The sequence below is a fragment of the Canis aureus genome, chromosome 23 (genome assembly GCF_053574225.1).
Source record: "Canis aureus isolate CA01 chromosome 23, VMU_Caureus_v.1.0, whole genome shotgun sequence".
Taxonomy (NCBI): domain Eukaryota; kingdom Metazoa; phylum Chordata; class Mammalia; order Carnivora; family Canidae; genus Canis; species Canis aureus.
In genome coordinates this window covers 50,153,447-50,177,923 of record NC_135633.1, presented here as the reverse complement: position 1 = coordinate 50,177,923, position 24,477 = coordinate 50,153,447, and the positions used below count along the sequence as shown (strand labels likewise).

General features: G+C 34.9%; 1 protein-coding gene and 1 pseudogene across 4 annotated transcripts in view; one reads left to right on the top strand and one right to left on the bottom strand.

The window, feature by feature from the left end:
- Positions 1–24,477, bottom strand: part of CNTN5 (contactin 5) — a 1,290,695-nt gene that overhangs the window by 358,432 nt on the left and 907,786 nt on the right. For all 4 annotated transcript variants that reach the window (XM_077867587.1, XM_077867588.1, XM_077867590.1 and 1 more), the window contains one exon: positions 8,698–8,901. In XM_077867587.1, the coding sequence (XP_077723713.1) occupies positions 8,698–8,901 (204 nt within the window). The remainder of the gene's footprint in view (positions 1–8,697; positions 8,902–24,477) is intronic.
- On the top strand, positions 18,350–22,778 carry LOC144295551 (V-type proton ATPase subunit D pseudogene; annotated as a pseudogene).

The following is a 24,477-nucleotide window of genomic DNA, read 5'->3' as shown; positions in this document are numbered from 1 at the left end:
GAGAGGTACACAATCAACTCTGGCAAACAGGAGCAAGACAGCTCTCACACACTACTTCAAGAACTACAAATATTCCACAGGACAAGTAAAAATACTTTTCTCTAGATTTGTGTTTGGTCTTTGTATTAGTTTTCTATGGTCATTGCAAAAAAAAAAATACTTGGTAGTTTAAAGTTAGCACATTTATTTTCTTAAATTCTGAAAGAAAGACGTTTAAAACCTGATGATTAAAATTTCCTTTGGCCTAAATAAAGGTAGCCTCCCTTGAAAGCAGGACTACCTTCCCTCTGGAGATTCTAGAAAAAATCTATTTCTTTGCCTTTTCCAGCTTCTAGAGGTATATTCTTTGCATAGCTTCTGGCCTTTCCTGATCTTCAAAACACATCACTATCTCTGCTTCCATCACCACACTGCCTTTACCTCCTCTGTATTCAAATCTCCCTCTATGTCTCTCTTACAAGGACATTGGTGACTACATTTAGGGCGAGCGCTATACATCTAGAGGAATCTAGGTTAATCAAGGGTAATGTCTCCAAAATAAGATCCTTAATTTAGTCACATCTGCAAAGTTCTTTTACCATGAAAGTACCATTTAAAGTTTCTAGGAATTGGAATTGGGGGCCATTATTCAGCCTACTGGAGTCTTCATTTTTTTACCCTCCCATTGCTCGTAGGATCTGAATTATTCAGAAGTCTTTAATGGAGCCGTGTATAATTTCCTTGTTGACACAACTCTTGTCTTAAAAAATAAACCTGTTGTCCACACATAAGTCCACACATCAGTCTCAGCTGATGACTTTGCCTGTGACTCATTTTTAAAAAAGAAAGAAAGAAAATGTAGGAATAGATGAAAAAAAAGATTGAACACACTTATTTTGATGAACAGTGAGAAATGTTTAGAATTGTTGAATCATATTATAACCTGAAACATAGAATGCTATATGTTTTTTTTTTATTTATTCATGAGAGAGAGAGAGAGAGAGAGAGAGGCAGAGACACAGGAGGAGTGAGAAGCAGGCTCCATGCAGGGAGCCTGACGCAGGACTCATTCCCGGGACTCCAGGATCAGGCCCTGGGCCAAAGGCAGGCGCCAAACTGCTCAACCACCCAGGGATCCCCCTAGAATGCTATATATTAATTATACTTCAATTAAAAATGTCATCAGATTTTTCACTACCAAATAGGTTACCTGCATCTACAATCTTTTTACTTTTCTTCTCACTGTGACAACTGATGAATTCTCTAACAAAGGACAATATTTCTGCATGCATTCTCAATCTATACCCACTCACTTTTTCAATTTAGTTCTTCAATGATTCTCTTTACTGTACTCTCCAACTCTGAGGTTGGGAAAAGAACCATGGACCAATTTCTTTCTTTCTTTCTTTCTTTCTTTCTTTCTTTCTTTCTTTCTTTCTTTCTTTCTTTCTTTCTTTCTTCTTTCTTTCTTTCTTTCTTTTTTTTTAATTTATTTTTTATTGGTGTTCAATTTTCTTTCTTTCTTTCTTTCTTTCTTTCTTTCTTTCTTTCTTTCTTTCTTTCTTCTTCTATCCTCTCTGTACCACCAGAGAGCTATTATAGCACTAGGGAATGGGGCTGAGATTATGCTGCCTTAGGAAGGAAGGGAGTCTTGTAGGAAAAGATCCCATCTGGACTGGAAGAAGTATGAGTAGTCCTGTACATAGTGGAATGTAAAAAGATGCTTTGCTATATCTTCTTGAAGATTTAAATCTATTATTGGAACATGGTGATTCTCTTTACCCCTAGAAATGTGTTTAATATGTTATCAGTAGAACTAGTTCAACTTCTTTTTTTAAATTAATATTTGCTTTTACATATTTTCCATTCTTTCATTTTAACACTTGTAAAGTTTTTAGAACAATGCCGTACATGTAGTAATTAAACATAAATGTTGATTACACAAAAATAAAATTAGCTAAAAACAATATTCAAAATTGGGCTGGGAACACAGATGAGAGGAGAAATAAAAGTATGGAATTGCCATAATTAAAAGGGAGATAGTGAGACCCTGAAGGGAGACTACCGACAAGAGTGCTGTGGGAGAGGTAGGAATGCTTTGAAGGAGAGATGTGGGAATGAAAATCTGGCAAAAGAAAGATGTGGTTAAAGGGGAGCATTCAATACATTTTACTGTGTCATGTGAAATGCCATAACTTCACTAATTACCCTCTAAACCATTAGCAAAAATCGGTATTATTTATAAATGCTTTTGAGGCTAGATTTGTTTGTTTTGGTTTAATGAGATGATATGTGAGATTGACCTCATGGGACACTCAGTGAGAACAAGCAGATCCTAGGATGCAAGTTATATTCAGTGTTTAGGGTAATATCCTCCTTTGTAACTATATGAAGGTGGTTGTAACTATTTGTTTTGTTCTGCATTATATCCTTAGTACTTCACAAACTATCTAACATATAGTAGGTATGGGATACACATTTGTGAATGTGTGAGGGTAATTTCACACTGTCAGCGGGGGAAATCTAATCTTGTCACTTATGTATTCAGATCTTCTAAAGCTTCACCTTCTATGTTTTAGATACCTCTTACATGCCAGTTCAAATCTTGGCCAGATTTTTTATTCCCTCAACTGCCCCTGCAACCAGGTCTATGCAGGAGCAACGAGTTGCCCCTTGAGACATAGTGCAAGTGCAGAGTTAACTGCTTATGGTGCCACCTTCAAGGATTGGGAGATGGAAAGTCAGTGATATGTCTACCAAGCAGACTTCTCTGAGTGCATTTCATAAAGTTCTGTTCCTGTGGGATCAAGCTGCGGTGGCCTGTAGAAGCAGTCATCTCCATAATGCAACCCCCCTTTATACTGTTTCATGCCTCCAATCCACCCAATCCTTCATTCCAGCTCTCTGGGATAAATTCCAATTAACTACCTACAAACAAATTTTGTTCCAAGCTTTGCTTTAGCAAAACCCAAGCTAAGACAATACATTCTACAGTAACACATTTTATAAAGTAAAATTTTGTTTGTACTTGAAAGGAAATAATGTGCATATGTATATAGCTTCAATTAGTTTTAGAAAGGTCTACTTTTTTTTTTCCAGAGAAATGTAAAGATGCAATGTTCTTGAAGTGATTTTCATAGCTAACTATATGGTCACAGCAGATTAAACATGCTTTATATTCAAACTGCTGCAAAGGTGTTTGCCAAGTTTGCAGAAATATCCATTACAATGCTTGTCTCTGCCCTGAGAGATTTGTAAAACCCAGCAGGAATTGCAGCTGACCATGCTACAATAAATGGATTCATCCACAATTGTATTCTATTTTTATTTTCAGACTAGGTGTTTAATATATGCCACCTATTTGGGAAAACATTCAGGAATATATCCTTTTTATGAATAAACTTTTCAATTATTTTCTTTTTGAAGAGAGATCAAATAGTGATATGAAAGTTTTGAATTAAAAAATCTGTGCTTTTCTTGGGTAATATTAAAAGTTTCCTGTTTTTCACACATTATCCTGGCATGAATTCTATAACCATCCAGTAAGTTCAGTAATTTTTAATAAAAACTGTTCACTTAGATTGCATATAGATGTTAAGTCTGAGAAGTTTGGAAGTTCGTGTGGGTTGACTATAGAATTGGTTCCCTTCTGAGATAAGGGTGGCGGTTATCTAGGTGAAGTGTATTGACAGCTCTGCTTTGATGTGAGTTCTGAAACAAACTGGCTTTCAGGCTGCAGACACCCAAATATCAGAATGAGAAGGTTTTATATTGTGCATTACCATCACATTAAGTACTTTAGTCTTCCATGAAAAATTCATTTATATTATTAAGATATCTGCCCTTTGCTCTTTTTTGCATGTAGGTAGAGAGAAGGAGTGAGATTCCAATATTTCACTGAAACAGTTGTTTCACAAACATACCTTCAATCCCTCTTTGCTCAGGCTTATGCCCCCTTTCACAACTAACTTTGATTTCAAAGCTTCTCTAGGCTTCCAGAAGGTACATGGTCCTTAGCCCCTTCGTTAGATCCTTTAAACTTTATTCTAGGTTTTAGTTTTCTCCATTTAGGTTTTAATTCACATCCTCCCTTATTCTCCCAGAAATCTAACAAAATGTCTCACTGATTAATGAAATACTTCCTCTCCTTCAGCATTCTTATTAATGATATGAATTTCTTCTTGTAGGGTGTCAGAAAGGGGACAGGTAACAAATACGTGCACTTAGTTCACCATTCTGAGCTGTATGCTCACATCTTGTTCAAATATTCATTTCCAGGGGTGCCTGGGTGGCTCAGTGGTTATACATCTGCCTTCAGCCCAGAACATGATCCTGGGGTCCTAGGATTGAGTCCCACGTTGGGCTCCCTTCATGGAGCCTGCTTCTCCCTCTGCCTGTGTCTCTGCCTCTCTCTGTGTGTCGCACATGAATAAATAAATAAAATCTTTTAAAAAATACTCATTTCCATTGGATTTCTTGATACTACACTTCTGTTTTTCCTATTACTTCTCTGACTTCTTTCCATTATCTTTTGTAGGATTTTTATTCTTTACTCTTTGCAGTTTGGATTATGCAAGTCTTAGTCCTAAACTCACATCTCTTCATTTCATACTCCTTTCATGGACTTTCTTAACCGTAGTAATGGTTTCATTTACCAGTTCCTTCTTGATGACTCATGTTTATATTTCAACACTATTATTAAAACCATTAATTGTGTTTTAGAATTTTAAGACAAACTACATTCAATTTTTATAAAAAAGCAAAACTACATCAAAGTGTTTCAAGATCTTATTAATGTTAGTAGCCTACTTTCCTTGTTATATTCAGTTTCATTTATTAAAAACATATTCAGTACAGTGTACACATCTAAAATAGCTTTAAAACCTGCAACAATATGATATTGAATGATAATTATACAGTAATAATTTGTAAAATTGCTTTTCAGCTTTTGCAGTTAGTCTATGGGGAAGTTTAGAACACTTGTAAAAGTGTAACAGTAAAAGCAGCAGACAAAAGGACATAAATGTAGTGTAGGAAGGCTGAAGGAAAAAGTAGAGATAAAAATATCTCCGTGATATGTAATAAGAAGTCAAGAATTATTTTTCAGGAGTTAAGAGAACAGTAAAGATTTGAATACATTATCAAAGTTTAAAAGTAAGCAATGGAAAACTATTATACAAATATAAATTAAAGGAGAATAGAAGATATATATATGTATATATACCGATATGTACAAGGGAGTCAATAATTACTGTCTAAAATTGCCTAAATAAGAAACAATTTTTAATGCTAGAAAATATATTTTTTCATGAAAGGAAAAAGAATTTTAAAAGTTAGCTCTAAGAAGTAGGATTGATGGGAAGGTGGTGTGCGTTTTCTTCCCCTCCATCAGCACTTATAAACCCCTACACTTATTTGATATAAGTGTCTTATTATAATAAAAATTAAACAGTAGACAAATAACAACTAAGGAAACAATAACCTTAGATAATTCATAGAAAGAAGAAATATGCATTTTTGAACTCATAAAATCTTAAATGAAACTGTCATTGAATGATATAATTTAAATTTTGAAAATATTTTCCACCTTTTTTTTTTTTAAGATTTTATTTATTTACTCATGAGTGGCACAGAGAGAGAGGCAGAGACACAGGCAGAGGGAGAAGCAGATTCCATTCAGGGAGCCCGATGTGGGACTCAATCCCGGAACTCCGGGATCATGCCCTGAGCCAAAGGTAGACGCTCAACTACCAAGCCATCCAGGAGTCCCTCAGCTGTCTCTCTCTCTCTCTCTCTCTCTTTTTTTTTTAAGGATTTTATTTATTTATTCATGAGAGATACAGAGAGAGAGAGGCAGAGACCCAGGCAGAGGGAGAAGCAGGCTCCATGCAGGGAGCCCGATGTGGGACTCGATCCCGGGTCCCCTGGATCACACCCTGGGCTGAAGTCTGTGCTAAACCGCTGAGCCACCAGGGCTGCCCAGCTGTCTCTTTTTAATTTAAATACTAACCTTAATACAACAGTTCATTTTACTTTTTATTGGCTTTGTTAAGCCTTTTATATAGTACTGCTCAAATGATTTTTTAAATGCAAATATCCATTTAAAAAGTAGTCAACAATATCAACTGCATCAGTAAATTCAGTTAGTATGAAAAAACTATTAGTTTTCATGGTAGTACTATTTTGATAGTACCACTAGTACTGTAAAGTACTACTAGTCGTACCTTTTTATTATACTGTTGGTAGCATAGTACTGGTTATATATGAATCAGTGTATTGTTCTGTAAAGGCCAAGAAAACAGCTAAGAGTGGAGGAATTGGTGCTAATAGGAGGAGGAACAGTATAGTAATTCTATTGAAATAGATTGAGGGCTAAATAGTAGGGATGGAGAAGTGGATTTAATTTTATTAGTAGGAAGATTAATTTAATAGCATCTTGTTTTTGTGAAGTGCTGATAAGCAGTGCAGTTTAAAGAAAGCAGAGAAGATTCTGTGGGAGAGTTAAAGATTAGCCATCCACAGAAATTTAGTAGGATTGAGAAGCACTCCCGAAGGCCTGTTTGAATCAATAGTGTCATGAATCAATGACGGGTGTAATTTCCTAGCAGCTTTCAGATTCTCAAGGTAGTCACAGATTAAGAGCAAAGTTGAATTCATTGGGATTTGGGATTTTGCCAAGCGATAGCAATAGAAGACAGGGGCAAGAGAGCTAAAATAGCAATAAAAAATATTTTAATTATTCTTGAAATGTTTGACCATGGCAGATAAAAGATCAAGTTAAGTGATATATCTGTGCCATGAAATAATAAAAGGAATACAAACAACTGTTGAATATGGGCACTGAAATAGTGAAATTGGTTCTGTACTAGTGAAACCAGTATCTGTTTTTGGATTCTGATTTATACATGTGCTACTTTCTCTCATGATGGTCAGTCAGTGCAATTATATAGGTCAATTAGGTCATATATAATTAGGTCAATTATATAAAAATAAGACAGCTGTCAACCTCAGCCACTATTCAAGTATATATTAGTATTACATAAATGAATAACCTTAATGGAGCTCTTTATTGACTAGTCAGCAAATTTTTACAATTTTCATGCAAAGATGTTTTAAATTCTTAAGGAGTTGAGAAAATGCTTGGAAACATATGGAAATGAGGTATAGAAAATCACTTAATTCTAAACTTTTAACTAAATAAATTTTTAAAATAATATTTATTTCTTTTTTCTTTTCACCCTGTGGACAGTTAAGAGAACAATAAAGATTATTTTCATATAATCTTGAAGTTGACACAATATATTCACAATCACAGCTTTAACTACAGTGAGGGAATACCCAATGCTGAATTTTAAATATCTTTCTCCACCCTAGCCCTCTTTTATGCATATTAGGCATGTATATCTAAATACCTACTGCATATGGATTTCCCAAGAATATTTCATCTCATTATATTAAAACTGAATTCCTCATATTTACAAACTCCTCAATCTGTGTTATCTCTTCTTTTGAAGAGAATTGTCACATTCAATGAACTGTGTTCTTACTCTAGAGCCTCATATTTAATTTATTATTAAATCTTAGTAATTCTACCCATTTAATATCCTGCATATTTCCTGCTCTCCAATGCCATTATCACTGTTTTCACTCTGTCTTTCATTACCTCTCAGCTGGTGATTTTCATTAGTCCGAATTGGTTTCCTAACTTCTGTTCTTTCCCAGCTATCCCTCCATGCCATTTCCTAGCTATGTGATCTTTGGCCCTTTGGCAGGTCCCTTCATGTCTCCAATATTGGCTTCTTCATCTCTAACCTGGATATTGTATTTGTACTCTCTACCAGATAGTGTGTGTGTGTGTGTGTGTGTGTGTGTGTGTGTGTGTGTGTGAAATACATAAAATGAGAAAATGAGTAGTAGGCGAAAATCTTTTGATGAAACTCTGGGCCTCCACTGCAGCAGCATATATTCTAAAACTAAGGATATAAAAGAGTAATGTTGAAATAGATTATTTTTTAAGCTTGACAATCAATCAGGATTCTCAAGCTCACTTCTTAATAATGCCTTCATGGATTTTTTATTGCATGACAGAGCAAGCCACATATCATATATCAACTGGTAATGCAGCACTTGACTCCTTTAATACAATGCTTAACTGTAAATGTCTAGAACTACAAATGAAGTGTTTAAATTTGAAGATACTTTAGATAGATGGAAATACCTATAATTATGGAATCATAATTTCTGCCTGAATTGCACTTAAAAGTCAAAGTTCCAACTGCTTCTATTATTGGAAAAGTAATAATAACAATTATAACTATACCATGAAGTATTAAAAGCCGAACATTCAATTGAAGGTAGCAAAATAAAAAAGTAATGAAAAGTGAACCTATAAAGTGCTTGCAATTCATACGCATATGTTATATAAAGGCACTAAAGAGCAAAGAAAAAAACTGTAGTCTTTTTTACAGTTCATCTTTTCAGATGCTTCATTTCTCTTTGGCATTAGGATAGCATTATGGTTAATACATCTCATTCAAAGGTCATCACTTTCATATGCCAAAATTTTTATTTTGGGTATGCATAATTCAGACTAAAAGTGTAAAATTTCTAAATATGAAAATTAAAAAATATTTGTATTAGGCTTATGTGTTTTGAAATGCATCTTTATTTTTCACAGTTGAGGTGGCTGACCATTTTAATCCAGACCATGCAACTTACCATCATTGCGTAGAGTGAGTGGTGTTGGAGGGCTAAGTACTCGAGCGTTTGTCACTGTGTTTTTCACCAGACAAATATAGCTGCCAACATCTGATGTTTGGACTTTAGAAATATAAAGGTTGCCTGTCTCCTGGGAAATGAACCGTCGGCTGTCCTCCACCACAAAGGAAGGGAACTCGTTAAATACCCAGCTATAGATGATCTCTGTAAATACACAAAATTTGATTTTTGAAAGATAAGATTATTTTACTAACAGTTAAAGCTCAAACAAGAACTCCTTTACTAAGTGTTTGATCTACTGCAAGGCCATACATATTTGTATGTATGTATGTATGTATGTATCCAGATACCTATATAATTTAGTATTTTTTGTTCAAAGGACTTTTGTTCTTAAGGATTACAGGAGGATCTGAAGTATTTCTTAAGGATACTTAGCATTTATCCAACCATCCACCCATCCATCCATCCATTCATTCATCCATTCATTTCAGTGTGTGTTGAATGTGAATTAGATGATTAGGACTATGATAGCACTAAAACTAAAAAGATGAGAGAAACAGTTTCCTATTCTCAAAGATCAATTTAATGAGAGATTTACCCAAACCTATTAATCAATATGGAATAAAGAAATGGAGATATATATTCTATTGCAAAGAAGGCATGAGAGAGGGGTACTTAAGCAATCATGTTGATCAGGGAAAACTTCCTGAGATAAAAGACACATAAGCTACATTCATTTATTCATTTATTCAACCAGTATTGCTTGAGGGTCCAATAGACCAAGCAGTGTTCTATTTTTTTATCCTTCTTGGAATTATGAAATGCTTTGCTATGCAAAATTGAAAATTATTTTAAAAACTAAATAAACATGTTAATCCACAATGCCCAATTATCTGTAAAATTTGAGAAAATGTCAATTTTGTATACACCTGGTATCCAGTTAGAGAAAATGGTAAGGCAGTCAAACATGAATAAGGGAACCAAGAGAGGAATTTGTGTTGGTGTTATAAATTTGGAAGTCTTAAAAGATTAATTTGAGCTAGCCAGGTGAAGAGTGGATGGCATGCTGTCAGAGGAGACAAATGAGAAAGTTCATTCACACAAGGACTGGATGGTATGAATGGACTACAACAATAACTAGTTTTGTGTTATTGGAGTGAAAATTTCAAGGAAGAGAGTGGTAAGAAAAGAGGTTGGAGACTAGAGGTAAATTCAAACTACTAAACAAAGATTAACATGGTGTATGTATGTGATATTAAAGAGCTTGTGCTCAATCTTGTATGGGATGCGGTACCACTGGATGTTTTTCAAGAAAGGGTTGACATAGATACATACATTAGTAGATTTTCTGGTGATTCTGCAAATGTTGGATTTTATTGCAGGAGAGATAATAAGATAATATTACATACCAAAAGTGAAGGCTGAGGAAGTCTTGAATCAGAATCATTAAAACAACAAGAAGAAAGATGTTGGTCCAAGAAATATACCAGAGGTAAGTCAAAGAAAGAGACAAATAGTCCAGGAATACTCTCATGTCTTTCTTGAGTGACTGGAAAGAGAATGGTAAAATAAATTGGAAATATACCAAGTCAAACTAATTTAAGGAGAAAGATTATTGGTTCATTTTCAGGACATGTTGAGTTGGAAGTCTATGAAGAAAATCTGCGTAAGGAACTCTAGCAGTTGGCAAGTAGGTGTTCAAAGTCCAGGAAAGGAAATCTGAGGTGAAGGTTAAATTTGAGAGTTGTCAGTATAATTGTCAGATATAATTGAATCCAAGTAAATGGGTGAGATAAATTAGGAAGAGCAGATATGGTGAGAAGATACTCTGGGAAGCACAAACATCTAAATAAAGGTAAGAAAGAAGAAACTGCTGAAAAGATTCAAAAGGAATAAAGAAAATGCAGTGTTATAGGTGCCAATGGCTTAACCACAAGATTTAGCCATTTAATCCACAAGATTAAATAATATCAAACAAGGAAAAAAGGCTCAATAAAATAGAGAAAAATGTTACTTAAGATTGGCTTTTGGGATATCACTGAATGGCAACTTCTATAAATGAGTGGGGATCAAAATCAGACTGCAATTGAGGAATTAGAGGCATTGTATGTGGGCCAGTAGCATTCAAATCTCAATAACTGTTAGAATTAAATATGTTACCATTGAAAGAGCAGATTCCAAGGAGCCTTTTCTCCTACCTACCTACCATGAGTGGTTAAAAGTAAATTCATTGGTCTGGCCCTATATAGTTTCCAGTGGAAGTCTGGCATTTAGTCAGTCTTCCTGGATACTCAAGCAGAGACTTGAAGCTTACCCATCCATACTGGAAGTCAGTGGAACTAATTTCAAATTTATACATTGATCAATTAGCTCTGAATACCTTCCTAATTTATTACTATTTTTTATCTTAACTGAACCAGTATAAAATGTACAGTAAAGATAAATCATTAATTTTTGTGAATACATGGCTAAGATAGGTGGTGTCATAGACTAGCTTCTGTGAAGAGTCCGAAACATTTCATAAACATCTTAGGCAGGTGTATTCTGTACAAACAACTGATAAACGGGTATTTCTTCTATTTCTAAATTCTCCTCTCCTCCCGTGTATTTTCTTCACTTAGTTCAATTGATTAGAACTTCCAGAGACAATGTGCCCAAGTCCTGACTTGGCTATTTACAGATGGTTTAAAGATTATTTATTTATTTGAGGACAGAGCATGTGTGCTTGCAAGCCAGCATAAATAGGTGGAAGGGTAGATAGAGAAGCAGACTCCCTGCTGAGCAAGGAGCCTGACGCAGGGTTCTGGGATCATGATCTGAACCAAAGGTAGATGTCTAAAAGAATGAGCCACCCAGACACCCCTGTTTATAGATGGTTTAAATTAAGCAAATATTCAAGTAACTCTTTGAGGTTCAGTTTTCTCATTAAAAAATGGGAATAGTAGGGATCCCTGGGTGGCGCAGCGGTTTGGCGCCTGCCTTTGGCCCAGGGCGCGATCCTGGAGACCCAGGATCGAATCCCACATCGGGCTCCCGGTGCATGGAGCCTGCTTCTCCCTCTGCCTGTGTCTCTGCACCTCTCTCTCTCTCTCTCTGTGACTATCATAAATAAATAAAAATTTTTAAAAAATGGGAATAGTATTACTTTCCTCATAAGTTTTCAAATAAGATAATTTAACCAAAAACTTAATACATAATAAGTACTTATAAAATATGAAAATTAACATTTCCATTATCTCCTTCCCTCAAAAATTATTAGGTGAGGAGCTTTTTCTATGTATTTAACTTAAATATAAGGAAAACAGAAAAGAGGATCTAAGATAACACTGAAGGAATTATCAGTGTTTAAATATTAGTCTGTTTTCCATAGAAAATTTCAATAATGTTTGATGCTAATTCTAAGCAAGATTTAGCCAATATTTATTACTTCTAAGGCATACAATACAGTTGTAACAGATGCTTGAGAATTCTGAAGTTATAATGCATTAATGTATACTACACATATACAATATCAAAACTTTCAGATATTTTAACAAGTGTTTTACAATAAAAACTCTTTTTTAATAGCTAAAGTTAACCACTTGATTGTCTTTAGTCCAGTTGATATTTTACTTAGAATATTAATGGTTTCCATGTGGCTTTATTCAAAGAAAATCCAGAGTATTTTTGAAATACTTCATTCTGTCCTTGCACTTCTCAACTAGACTCTAAATTCAAGGACTTTTCACATTAACAATATGAATTCTTCTAATTCATATAATAAGAGTTTCATTTGTTGTTCACACATAACTCACATATTCTGATATTTTGCAATTTGTTTTAAATTAAATTTTACTAGAGTTAGCTCAATTTTTGGCTTATATTACTTGAAATTTGGGGGAAAAGAAAGCAGTGAAAAATTTAAAACTATCATTCCTTGAAATACTATTTCTGTTATACTTATAGGGCTTATTGAGCCAGTGTTTTATAAAATATTTTTACAAAAGGAAGAAAGTATACAAAATTGACATTTTCTCAAAATTACAGATAAATGGGCAGTGTGGACATTTAACATGTTTATTTAGTTTTTAAAATAGTTTTCAGTTTTGCATAGCAAAGCATTTCATAATTCCAAGAAGGATTAAGTAGAAATGTTATATAATAGAAAAGTTGACAATCTGAATTTGGATTGAATTATCGCACTGTGCCAAAAATGGAAATATTGAACTAGGTTAAAACTTTTAATATGGCTACTTACTTTCTCCTATAAGGTTTCATTCTCTATTTGCATTTATTTAATATCTCTTTCAAACTTATCTTTACTATCTTAAAAAATAAGCATTAATTATATTTCTAGTAAGATATCAGAACCTGAGGATTACAAAATTCAGGAAACTAGTAAAACATAGTTGGATTTGGTGTCATAGTTTTTAGTTTCATATACCACTTAATTTCATAGAAACTGTGCTTTTCCCTTAAAAATTTTAATTCAAGTCAATTTATTAACTATTAAAATTTTAATATTATTGTTCGTTTCAGAATATTGATACTAGTTTGATCAATTGTGATTTTCCCATTTTTAAAAAGGTTCTCTTTAATGATATGTTTAAGACAACTGAAAATGTTTTAGAAGTTCTTCATATAATTCTTCAGTGAATATTCAATATTTTAATAAACAATGACTAGTTTTTCAGATATCTTGTGCATCCTAGCTTGTGAGAGTCTCCCTCAAGGATGCTTCTACCAAAAGTTGCATTTGAGATATATCTACTTGGGTTTGCCTTTTATGTTATTTTAACTAGTGCATTTTTGATACTATGTGGCAGTATATATTTGGTCTACAAACTCAAGTATTATGACAGCTTGAGGGTTTGGGTTCTCATGTAAGATTTTTTTTCTCCCTGAGTCAGAGAGTGATTCTAGTTCACTGAAGTCAAAGCCAATTGCAGGCCTGCTTTGGTGCAGATGTTATTCTAATTTCTCCTGTCAAGCAGACCCAAAGACTTGTCTTCTATTCCAGTATGAATGTTTATCCTCAAGCTCCTAGACTTTAGGGTCCATGACACAAAGAATCCACCTTGGTTCCAAGATATCCTCAGGATTACCGGTATTTGTAGATTTTAGCCAGGATTTTAGCCCTCTGTTTTAGTTCTTATTTCTTTTTGACACATGGAGATTTCCACTTCTTTCTTGGGAGCTTAACTGCATATTGAAATTGCCTTTATTTTATTTATCAGTTTTAAAATTTTGGTATTAGGAAAATTTCTAGGTGGGCTTTATCTGTCGTCCTAATTGAAAGTCCAGGTTTCATGGCTTTATGATTTGCAGAGTTTCAACACAATTGTTGTAACTGATTAAGTGTCACAAAACAGACTATCTTGTCTTTACTCTTCTGACAATTAGTTAAATGATATATTTCCACATATACAGAGTATTAAAACATATGGGAGTACCCATATGAGCAACAATGCTCATTTGTCATAGATGCAGTGCCATTAATGAAAAAAGTGTGAGAAAGGGGAATGAAATTGCATACTGGACTCTGAAAGTCCTTGAAAACAGTTTCAATGTGTAATCACACATGATTCATTTCAATATTCTTTTATATAACTACAAGTTAGAAAATAACCATTCTTCTTCCTAATATGTATGTACACATCAGAAGCTCTGGGTCAAAGGATTTGGAAAGAACACAACTGACATAGCATCTGAGTTGTTTACTGACTCAATTAAATAAAGCAACTCTCCTAGGGAGCCTATTTATTTTATCCTTGTCAACTATAAAAAGGAAAACCTAAAAATCAGAAGTTTCATTTTTATGATACATTCAGTTTTATGATTTAAGATAAAATTTTCCAAATGATGGGCTCTATTTACCAAAATCCCCGATCTTACACTTTTGTAGTTATTCCTGTAATGTGAGATTTAATGTTATATCTGTCAAAGAACTATAATTATAATTCATTCTTATTACAAAATTATAATTTTTAGTTTTTAAAAATTGTTTTGTACTTATAGTTTAAAGTATTTTTCCATTAATTTTTACTGGATAATTCTTAGTAGAGTATGTGTCATACGCAATTTTACTAATTGCCTTGTAATTATTTTTGTTTTTACAATGCCATCATCCACTATGATGACTCCTCTTCCTTCTTTCTTTCTTTCTTTCTTTCTTTCTTTCTTTCTTTCTTTCTTTCATGAATTAATTGATGTGAAGATATCTGGATAGGAGAACTTTGTAAGTTACTGGCAAAAACAATATGGCTTTAAAAATTGGCACCTCAATGATTTTGTTTATAGAGAGCTTGCTACATTTTGGCTTTTGGAATTAATGACAGCATGAAGGAAATTGTAGAGAATTGTCCTATTAATTATCCACTACTACTAAGCATAAAGGGATACAACTTGAAATTAATAGGAAATATCTTTTTTACATTGCTGATTTATGCCTTCATTGTGATAGAAAATATTACTATTTGCCACATGAATTACTCTTAGCAGGGCAGAGACTAAATCTCCTTTTTTCACCATTATATTGTTAGAACCCAACAGGATGCCTGACATGCCTGCTTCTTCCTCTGCCTGTGTCTCTGCCTCTCTCTGTGTGTGTCTCTCATGAATAAATAAGTAAAATCTTTAAAAAAATTAATAACATTTGATGAATAAATGGTCATGATAAAAAATACCTATCTACGTATTTTTATAAGTCTCTAAGTTTTAGGAACAAGAGTTAATTTTTTTTTTTTTTTTTACAATTTTAAAGGTCACAAAGCTTCCTAGGACTTTTTATCTTTAAAGATTTTATTTAATTTATTCATGAGAGACAGAGAGAGAAAGAGGCAGAGACATAGTCAGAGGGAGAAACAGGCTTCTCACAAGGAGCCTCATGCAGGACTCAATCCCAGGACTCTGGGGTTATACTCTGAGCCTAAGGCAGACGCCCAACTGCTGAGCCACCCAGGCGTCCTCTAGGACTTTTTTATATAAACCAATTTGGCCTTGAGAATATAAGTCAAAAATGGTGTTTGAAGCAGGGCTAAATACAGGCCCTGGAAAATAATGTAGGCAGTTTTAACAGTCTGGAATGTACTCTCTGTGAACAAAAGAGAAAGGGTCATGTTAGCAAAGTAACTATGAAGTGTTTATATGATTTATTCTGCCAGGTAAATGGGACAAAAGTTGAAGCTGCATTAAATTTTGAGGTGGCCCAACTTTCTATCAGGTAAAAGCTTCCATGATAGTCAGTCATATTTCCTGTGCTTGAACATGTTCACTGACACTTTGTTGAGGAAGCTGATTCAGCAGCTGAAGTTATTAAATGGATCATATATAAAAAATTATTTTGGCTGCTAGATCTAGGATGAGGACTGAGATCAAGATAACTGGAAGTGGGCAGCCCCGGTGGCACAGCAGTTTAGCGCTGCCTGCAGCCCAGGGTGTGATCCTGGGGACCCAGGATCGAGTCCCACATCAGCCTCCCTGCATGGAGCCTGCTTCTCCCTCTGCCTGTGTCTCTCCCTCTCTCTCTATCGCTCATGAATAAATAAATTAATTAAAAAAAAAAAAAGATAACTGGAAGTGTCAACAATTAAGTAGTGATGAATTATTATATGCAAAACACTACTTAGGATAGTATGGAGATATATAGTGGGACCAGGAAAGGAATAACTTGAGATTTTATTATAAGTCACATACTTTATACAGTTTTCCAATCCCATCACCCTACCCCCACCTCCTGTTAGAAGGCAGAATTATGAGTGAATAAGACCATGGGCTTTGCCATCACAAAGATCAGAGTTTCAGAGATGCCTGTGTGATCTGCTGATTTAATTTTACTAAAGTCTTAGTCTTCTCATCTGTAAAATGGAGGAGATTGTAGGTTAAATGAGTTAGCACAAGAAAGGTTAGTTCTACAGAACTAGATTCAGTTGGTTATTATTGTTGTTATAATCATCTTCATTAAAAGAATTCTGAAGCTCAAACAGGTAAAGAAAACAGTAGAAAACTACAGCTAATTATATATCAGTGGGAAAATTCAAATTTGTCTGACTCACTCCAAGCCTATTTCTTATCATTATATCATACTGCTTAAATTATTACAGTGTAATCTTTCTGAACCTCAGTTTCAGTATCCATAAAACGGGATAGCGAAATTTGTATTATATGTTGTACTGAGGATTATATGAGAGTATTCAACATAACTACTCAGTAAGAATAGCTGTTAGGTCAGTATACATGACCTAGTTTAATACAGGATGTGAAAGAATGCAGATTCACCTTTAACCTTGTACCTTTTGATTTAATTTCTACAAGTGTTAAGAGTTGCACCTTTAAAACATAGCCAGAGGCAGGGATCCTGATAACAACAATAGAATAAAGCTATCTAACTGACACTTGGTTAGTGCCTTTGGAATCAAGATGTTTTAAAAGTGTTGTCAAGAATATAAGAGAGAACATTTGTCATGCTTAAAAAATGAAATTGCTTCCATACAAAGATAGGCTGTGTTATTACTTTAAATTTCAATTATCTTGCTTGAACAAAACAAAGTACTAATTCCTCTTTTCTCAGGAAAAGTTTTTGAGACATGTATTTTCATTAGTTTGTAATCTTAGAGTCAGAAGCAGCAGAGTTCTACTTCAAAATTATATCACCAAGACAAAATAAAATTTTATATGCATATGACTCAAAACACCTTTAGCAAAATAAAAGATAAATAAAAGAATATTTACAATAGAAACAGTAGTAAACTGGTATTCTCATGATCCATGACTCACATGAATCTGAATAAGTGAATTCCAAGTCATAGAGTTCAAGTGATTATACCACCTTAGTGATAGTAAGCTATTTTTACTTTCTGTGTGGAATGCTTCCCGCAAGAGAGGACTTTTTGTTTTTAAATCCCAAGAGCCCACTGTCTACATATAAAGGTCATTGCTAACTCTTTTCAAAAGGCAACCAAAATCTCTTGCTTTGCTAAGGGGTTTTTAAATTATTTTTATTGAATTGTAAACTCCATCAGGTCAGGGACCAGCATTTACTCATCACTGTGCTAGTGAGTGGCAGGAGTTCACCTTAGGCTTGGAACTTTGCATTAAAAAGCACTTACTCTGGACTTCCCACAATTCATTGTCAAAGCCCAGTGATCACAGCTCTTAATCAACAAGATATACATACTCTAGAATTTTGTTAGGGAAGATCACCTTGATGCGCTTATCAAAAGTATGAAAGGTTTACCTTAAAGAAAAGACATGCATGGAGAATTACAGGAAGACTTCATGAGCCATCCTTGGTTATGAGGCATAACCAAGGTAATTTAAATTCATTTATCATTAAATCAGAACCTTAGATCGCTTAATAGTAATAGAAACAATAGTGAAGGTCAGTTTTGTAGAAAAGGAATCTCAGAAGGACATTCTTTGAATATGATTTATTGATGAGGTGTTCCCAGGAGAAGGGATTTAAAGGCAGGAAGCAGTAAGAAGGGGGGAAAAAAAGAAGATAAGCAAGGATGTGGTTCCTGCCAGAGATTAGTTTCACATTAATCCCACTTGTCACTCTGGAACACACATTTAACTGCAGAATTTGTGAGTGTGGCAGTGGAAGGTAAAGAGATTCAGCCTTTTGTATCCTCCTCTCCCACATCAGTTGGGCATTGGCTGCTAGCTGGGACAGATGAGGTGCCAGGAGGGCAAGGAGCACAATTACATAGATAAAGGAAATTCTCTGGAGATGTGGCAGCTGACAGATAGGCACATGAACCAGGTAGAGGAGATCTGGGTTGGCACCTATAGCATCTACACCTACAAGCATAGCTTGTATAGCACTTACTATGTAGCAGGCACTGTGTGTTCTATGTATATGTTAATTTATGTAATCCTTATGAGGATAGGTAACTCAACTTATGATGGGGAAACTAAGGTACAGAAATCAAAACTTGGCCAAAAATTCTTATTGAGTAGAAAGTTTTATTTGAAAAAAAGAAAACCTCATTAATAGGGGTTTCAGGTACGTATTAGGTTGAGTTATATATGATATGGGGCCTGATTTTTCCAACTGAAACTTTGATGCTTTGTAATAACTAATCAGAGCAGTGTCTAAATTCCACTCACCAGATAAAAGCAGGTTTCTGGATATTTCTATTAATCATTTAGTCACAATCTGATTAAACTGTCAGAGAGCAACAGAAGTCTTAACTATGTGAAATGGTAGGGATGTGTCTTGCTAGCATAGAAATCTGCTGCACCCCAATGTTTATAGCAGCAATGGCCCCAATAGCCAAACTGTGGAAGGAGTCTCGGTGTCCATCGAAAGATGAATGGATAAAGAAGATGTGGTTTATGTATACAATGGAATATTACTCAGCCATTAGAAATGACAAATACTCACCATTTGCTTCAACGTGGATGGAACTGGAGGGGATTATGCTGAGTGAAATAAGTCAATCGGAGAAGGACAAACATTATATGTTCTCATTCATTTGGGGAATATAAATAATAGTGAAAGGGAATAGAAGGGAAGGGAGAAGAAATGTGTGGGAAATATCAGAAAGGGAGACAGAACGTAAAGACTGCTAACTCTGGGAAACGAACTAGGGGTGGTGGAAGGGGAGGAGGGCAGGGGGTGGGGGTGAATGGGTGACAGGCACTGAGGGGGGCACTTGACGGGATGAGCACTGGGTGTTATTCTGTATGTTGGTAAATTGAACACCAATAAAAAATAAATTTATTTAAAAAATAAAGAAATCTGCTATAAAATAGCATCAGAATGTGCCTTAAAGGCAGATGTCCATGGGGTAAAAGCAATATCATTACATGATTACAAATATGGGTATTTATTCCTGATCTCATCTAACATTAGGATTTACAGAATCTTCCAAATATTTAGCCTCCCCAAAGTCCCATACATTATGGTTTTTATATTAACCAGAATTTTCTAGAATTAACAGGAGTCCACAAGATGGCAGTGCCTGATGAGCAGAGAGCATTAATCTTGGGTAACAGTCCAAAGGGAGAAAAATGGCAACCTTGATTTTAAAAAAAATTTAAAAAGTTTTCTCATTTTTCTGTGTTGAATAGTGAAATGTTATCTTCTATCCAAAAGTTATTTGTCATTTGTATACAACTAAAATAAATTTTAATTTAGTCTATGTATTGAAAGCAAAAGAAAATTCATAGGTATTCAAAACACTCAATACTTTTTATTGATGGAGAATTTTTAAGATATCTTTACTTCTTTTAACTTCATGCTATGCAAATTTTATGGTGCAAATTTGAAGACTTATTGCAGGATAAATACTAACAGAAACAAATATGAGTTTTATAATTTACTCCCTTTCTAGTAGGCAAATCACAGAGGACAAAACCCGCTCTAGAGTTGTGATTTGCCAAAATTTTGCATGTTAAATGTGGAACTTTGGTTGTTTTTGAGTTACATTTATCATATAGGTACAGTAGAGAATCTTCAAGTAAGATAAACTATTATAAGATTCTTTCCCACTAAACCTCTTATGCTCAATGTAATTTTTCATAAGCCTTCGTTGTGCTTCTATGGCTTAACTAATGCTCATTAATCCTTCATGCAAATCTTTAATGAAGGTAGTTTGTCACATTCTCTTGCACCATATAGAAATAGTGGATATTGTCTATCAAAAGGCATTGAAATGGTTTATTTTCTGCTCTGGAGGCTTGTCTCTATGGCTCACCTGTTTGAGAAAAAAATAATCCTAATCATGTAATACATATTTATCTCTGTTGACATATAATCACTGTAATAAATCTTCAAATTTCTATTTGCGTGCATTCATGTAGCATGAAACTTCTGGCTAGACATTTTTTAGTGGATTTCTTTGAAAAAATAGGAATGTTGGTATGATTTATACTAATATAAATGGTATAAGAAGTACTTAAAATTTATGGTCTTTTTAATTCTTTAAGAGATTTTCTGCAATAATCAAGGTGGTTTTTGAGTTTCATAAACATATTTGTATATATTTATATAATATTAGCCTTAGAGTAGTTAATCTCTTCAAATTATCATCAAAGTCTACTTGTGAACTAGATGTTATGATAAGGTCCAGTTTTGGGACACCTGGGTGGTTCAGCGGCGTGGACACCGCTTTGGCCCAGGGCGTGGTCCTGGAGTCCCAGGATCGAGACCCACATCAGGATCTCTGCATGAAGCCTGCTTCTCCCTCTGCCTATGTCTCTGCCTCTCTCTGTGTCTCTCATGAATAAAGAAATAAAATATATTTTTTTAAAGTCCAGTTTGAGTAACAGGGAGTTTTGAAGAATCAAAGAACACATTTTAAGAAATGAATATGCCTTTTAAAAATTAATATCATTAAAATAATTAATTGGGGATCCCTGGGTGGCTCAGCGGTTTAGCGCCTGCCTTCAGCCCAGGGCATCATCCTGGAGTCCTGGGATCGAGTCCCACATCAGGCTCCCGGCATGGAGCCTGCTCCTCCCTCTGCCTGTGTCTCTGCCTCTCTCTCTCTCTCTCTCTCTCTCTGTGTCTCTCATGGATAAGTAAATAAAATCTTTGAAAGACAAAAATTAATTGTTATCATTATGAGCCTAATATACATGTTAGCTACAAATGTTAGATATTCAGAGATAGATGGTGTGCATATGCTTTGGACATAAAAAATTTGAATGGGAAAAATATATTGGTTATCCCTTATTTAATTCCTTTTCCATATTTTCCCTTTTCTGATTTACTTATTTGTCCAAAAGTTTACCAGTTTTCTAAAGTGGCTATTCTTTGGTCAGTCAGTGCCCTACCACCTTAAACTATAACTAGTTTAAGTTCCTGGATATAGAAGGAATTATTAATAATATTATATATATTATTATTAACACACCACTTGTTCAGACTTCTTTGTTTAACATGGATTACATTTTCCACAAGTGTGGGCTCTATAATACTTTTTCCCTTCTAAACCTGTTTTACTTTCTTGGTTAATTAATAATTCTGGTAATAGACTCAGTGATATTTTCCAAAATCATAGGATTAGGAGGAACTATAATAGCTAAAATAAAAATACTATAATCTTGACAACCAGCTGACAGCATAGAGGAGGACCCTGTGGCTGGAGATGGTTGCAGCCACATTTCCCGGGCTGAATGTTAGGTCAAAGACCAAATTAAAATTTTTCCCTCGTGCATGAAACCATCATGAAAGCCTATTAAAAGGAGTACAGACAGGTTGAAGCCTCCTCAAGAAAAAATCTGATTCCTTAGCTCTTCAATTTCAACAGATCCTAAAGAAGATAATCAAGACTAGAATGCTGATGGGTGAAATGATGAGAAAAGCTGCCTTTTCACTTACTGAGGCCAAGTTCACAGCAGGAAACTTCAACACCACAGTTACCCAAAATGTAAATAAAGCTCCAGTGAGGATTCTAGCTAAGAAAGATAATATAGCAGGTGTTACTTTCCCAGTGTTTGAACATTACCATGAAAGAACTGATAGTTATGAACTGACTGGGTTAGCCAGAAGTGGGGAACAATTGGATAAATTAAACAGGAATTATGTTAAAGCAGTGGAATTCCTGGTGGAACTAGCTTCCCTTCAGACTTCCTTTGTTACTTTGGATGAACCTATTAAGATAACCAATAGCTGTGTAACGTGGAATATGCCATCATTCCTGAGATTCAGCATATTCTTGTTTATATCATCACAGAGCTGGATGAGAAAGGGTGAGAAGAGTTCTATTGGTTAAAGAAAATACAGGAGAATGAAAAGATTTTCTTTCTTTTTTTAAGATTCTATTTATTCATTCATGAAAGACACAGTAGAAGAGAGGCAGAGACATAGGCAGAGGGAGAAGCAGGCTTCCTCTGGGGAGCCTGATGCGGGACTCAATCCCAGGCCCTGGGATCACAACCTGAACCAAACGCAGATGCTCAACCACTGAGCCACCCAGTGCTCTGGAGAAGATTTTCAAGAAAAACTCTGAGAAGGACTTGGAGAAATGCAAGGCAGCTGGAGAGGTGATGGAACATCCTAATTTTTGTTTGAAGAGAAGGATGAGGATATTATGTTTGAAAATCTTTTCTGGTCTGGCTCTTTCATAAACCCTAATATGACACCATTTTAATTCACAATGTGTAGTTTTTGTATGTGTAACTATTTATTTTTGGCCTAAGAATTTCACTGGTGGTAAAATTTCCCTGGATCTTGGTCATGGGATTGTCTTTGCAAAATCATAATTCAGTAACCTTTTATCACATGAGATTTGTAGACCCTGCCCAGGAACTTGCAGAAGTGGTACCCTACTCCATTTACATCTGTTACAAGTGATCTGCTTACCAAGCATATTAGAAAATTCCTCTTAGGAAACATCAGTGGTCTTAGGCCAACTGTCCCTGCAGCACCATTTGTTCCTACCTGCTCCAACACATTGGCACTGTCATGTGAGATTGTTGCAGCCATCCTTGTGTTACCATAGTACTTCTCCCAAACTCTATGAAACCTTTCCTAGTTTTCCTTGAATGATGGATCTCTGTCCTGTCTGTCATGGGAGATCTGCCAATTTTAATGTGATTTAAGAATTTACTGTAAAAGATAAAAATAAGAGAGTCTGATTTCTAGGGATCCCCTGAAGAAATGTGTGGCTGCACACAAATTACTTAAATGGAATTCAATAAATATCTTCAATAAAATACTATCAAACCAAATCCAACAGTACGTTAAAAAATAATTTGCCATGATAAAGTGAGACTTATTTGTGAGTTGTAAAGGTGGTTCAATATTCGCAAGTTCATCAATATGATATTCCACATTAATCAAGAAAGGATAAGAACTATATGACCCTCTCAATAGATGCAGAGAAAGCATTTGACAAAGTACAACATCCACTCATGATTAAAACCCTCAACAAAGTAAGTTTAAAGGGAATATTCCTCAACAAAATAAAGGTCAATGGTGAAAAATTCACAGCTAATATCATCCTCCATGGGGACAAACTGTGAGCTTTTCCTCTATGATCGAGAACAAGAGAGGAATATCCACTCTCACCACTGTTATTTAGCATCATACTGGAAGTCCTAGCCCCAGCAATCAGATAACAGAAAGATATAAAAGGCATCCAAATTAACAAGGAAGAAGTTAAGCTTTCAGTATTTTCAGATGATATGATGCTCTATGCAGAAAACCTCAAAGAGTCTACCAAAAACTGCTAGAACTGATACATGAATTCAGTAAAGTCACAGGATACAAACTCATGTACAGAAACCTATTGCATTTCTATACACCAATAATGAAGCAGCAGAAAGAAATCAAGGGATCAATCCCATTTACAACTACACCAAAAACCATAAGATGCCTAAGAATAAACCTAACCAAAGAGTTGAAAGATCTGTACTATGAAACCTAGGAAATACTTATGAAAGAAATTGAAGAGGACACAAAGAAATGAAAAACATCCTACACTCATGGATTGTAAGAACACATATTGTTAAAATGTGTATCTACACATTTAAAGCAATCCCTATAAAAATATCAACAGTAGGACATCTGGGTGGCTCAGTTAGTGAAGTGTGTGCTTTTGGCTCAGGTCATGAACCCAGGGTCCTGGGATTGAGTCCTGTATCAGGCTCCCTGCTCAGCAGGCCGTCTGTTTCTCCCTCTGCCCTTCCTCCCTGCTTGAGCGCGCTCTCTCTCTCTCTCTTTCTCTTCATGTCATAAATAAATAAATAAATATCTTTAAAAAATACTAACAGCATTTTTTCACACAAGTAGAACAAACAATCCTAAAATTTGTATGGAACCATAAAAGATCCCAAGTAGCCAAAGCA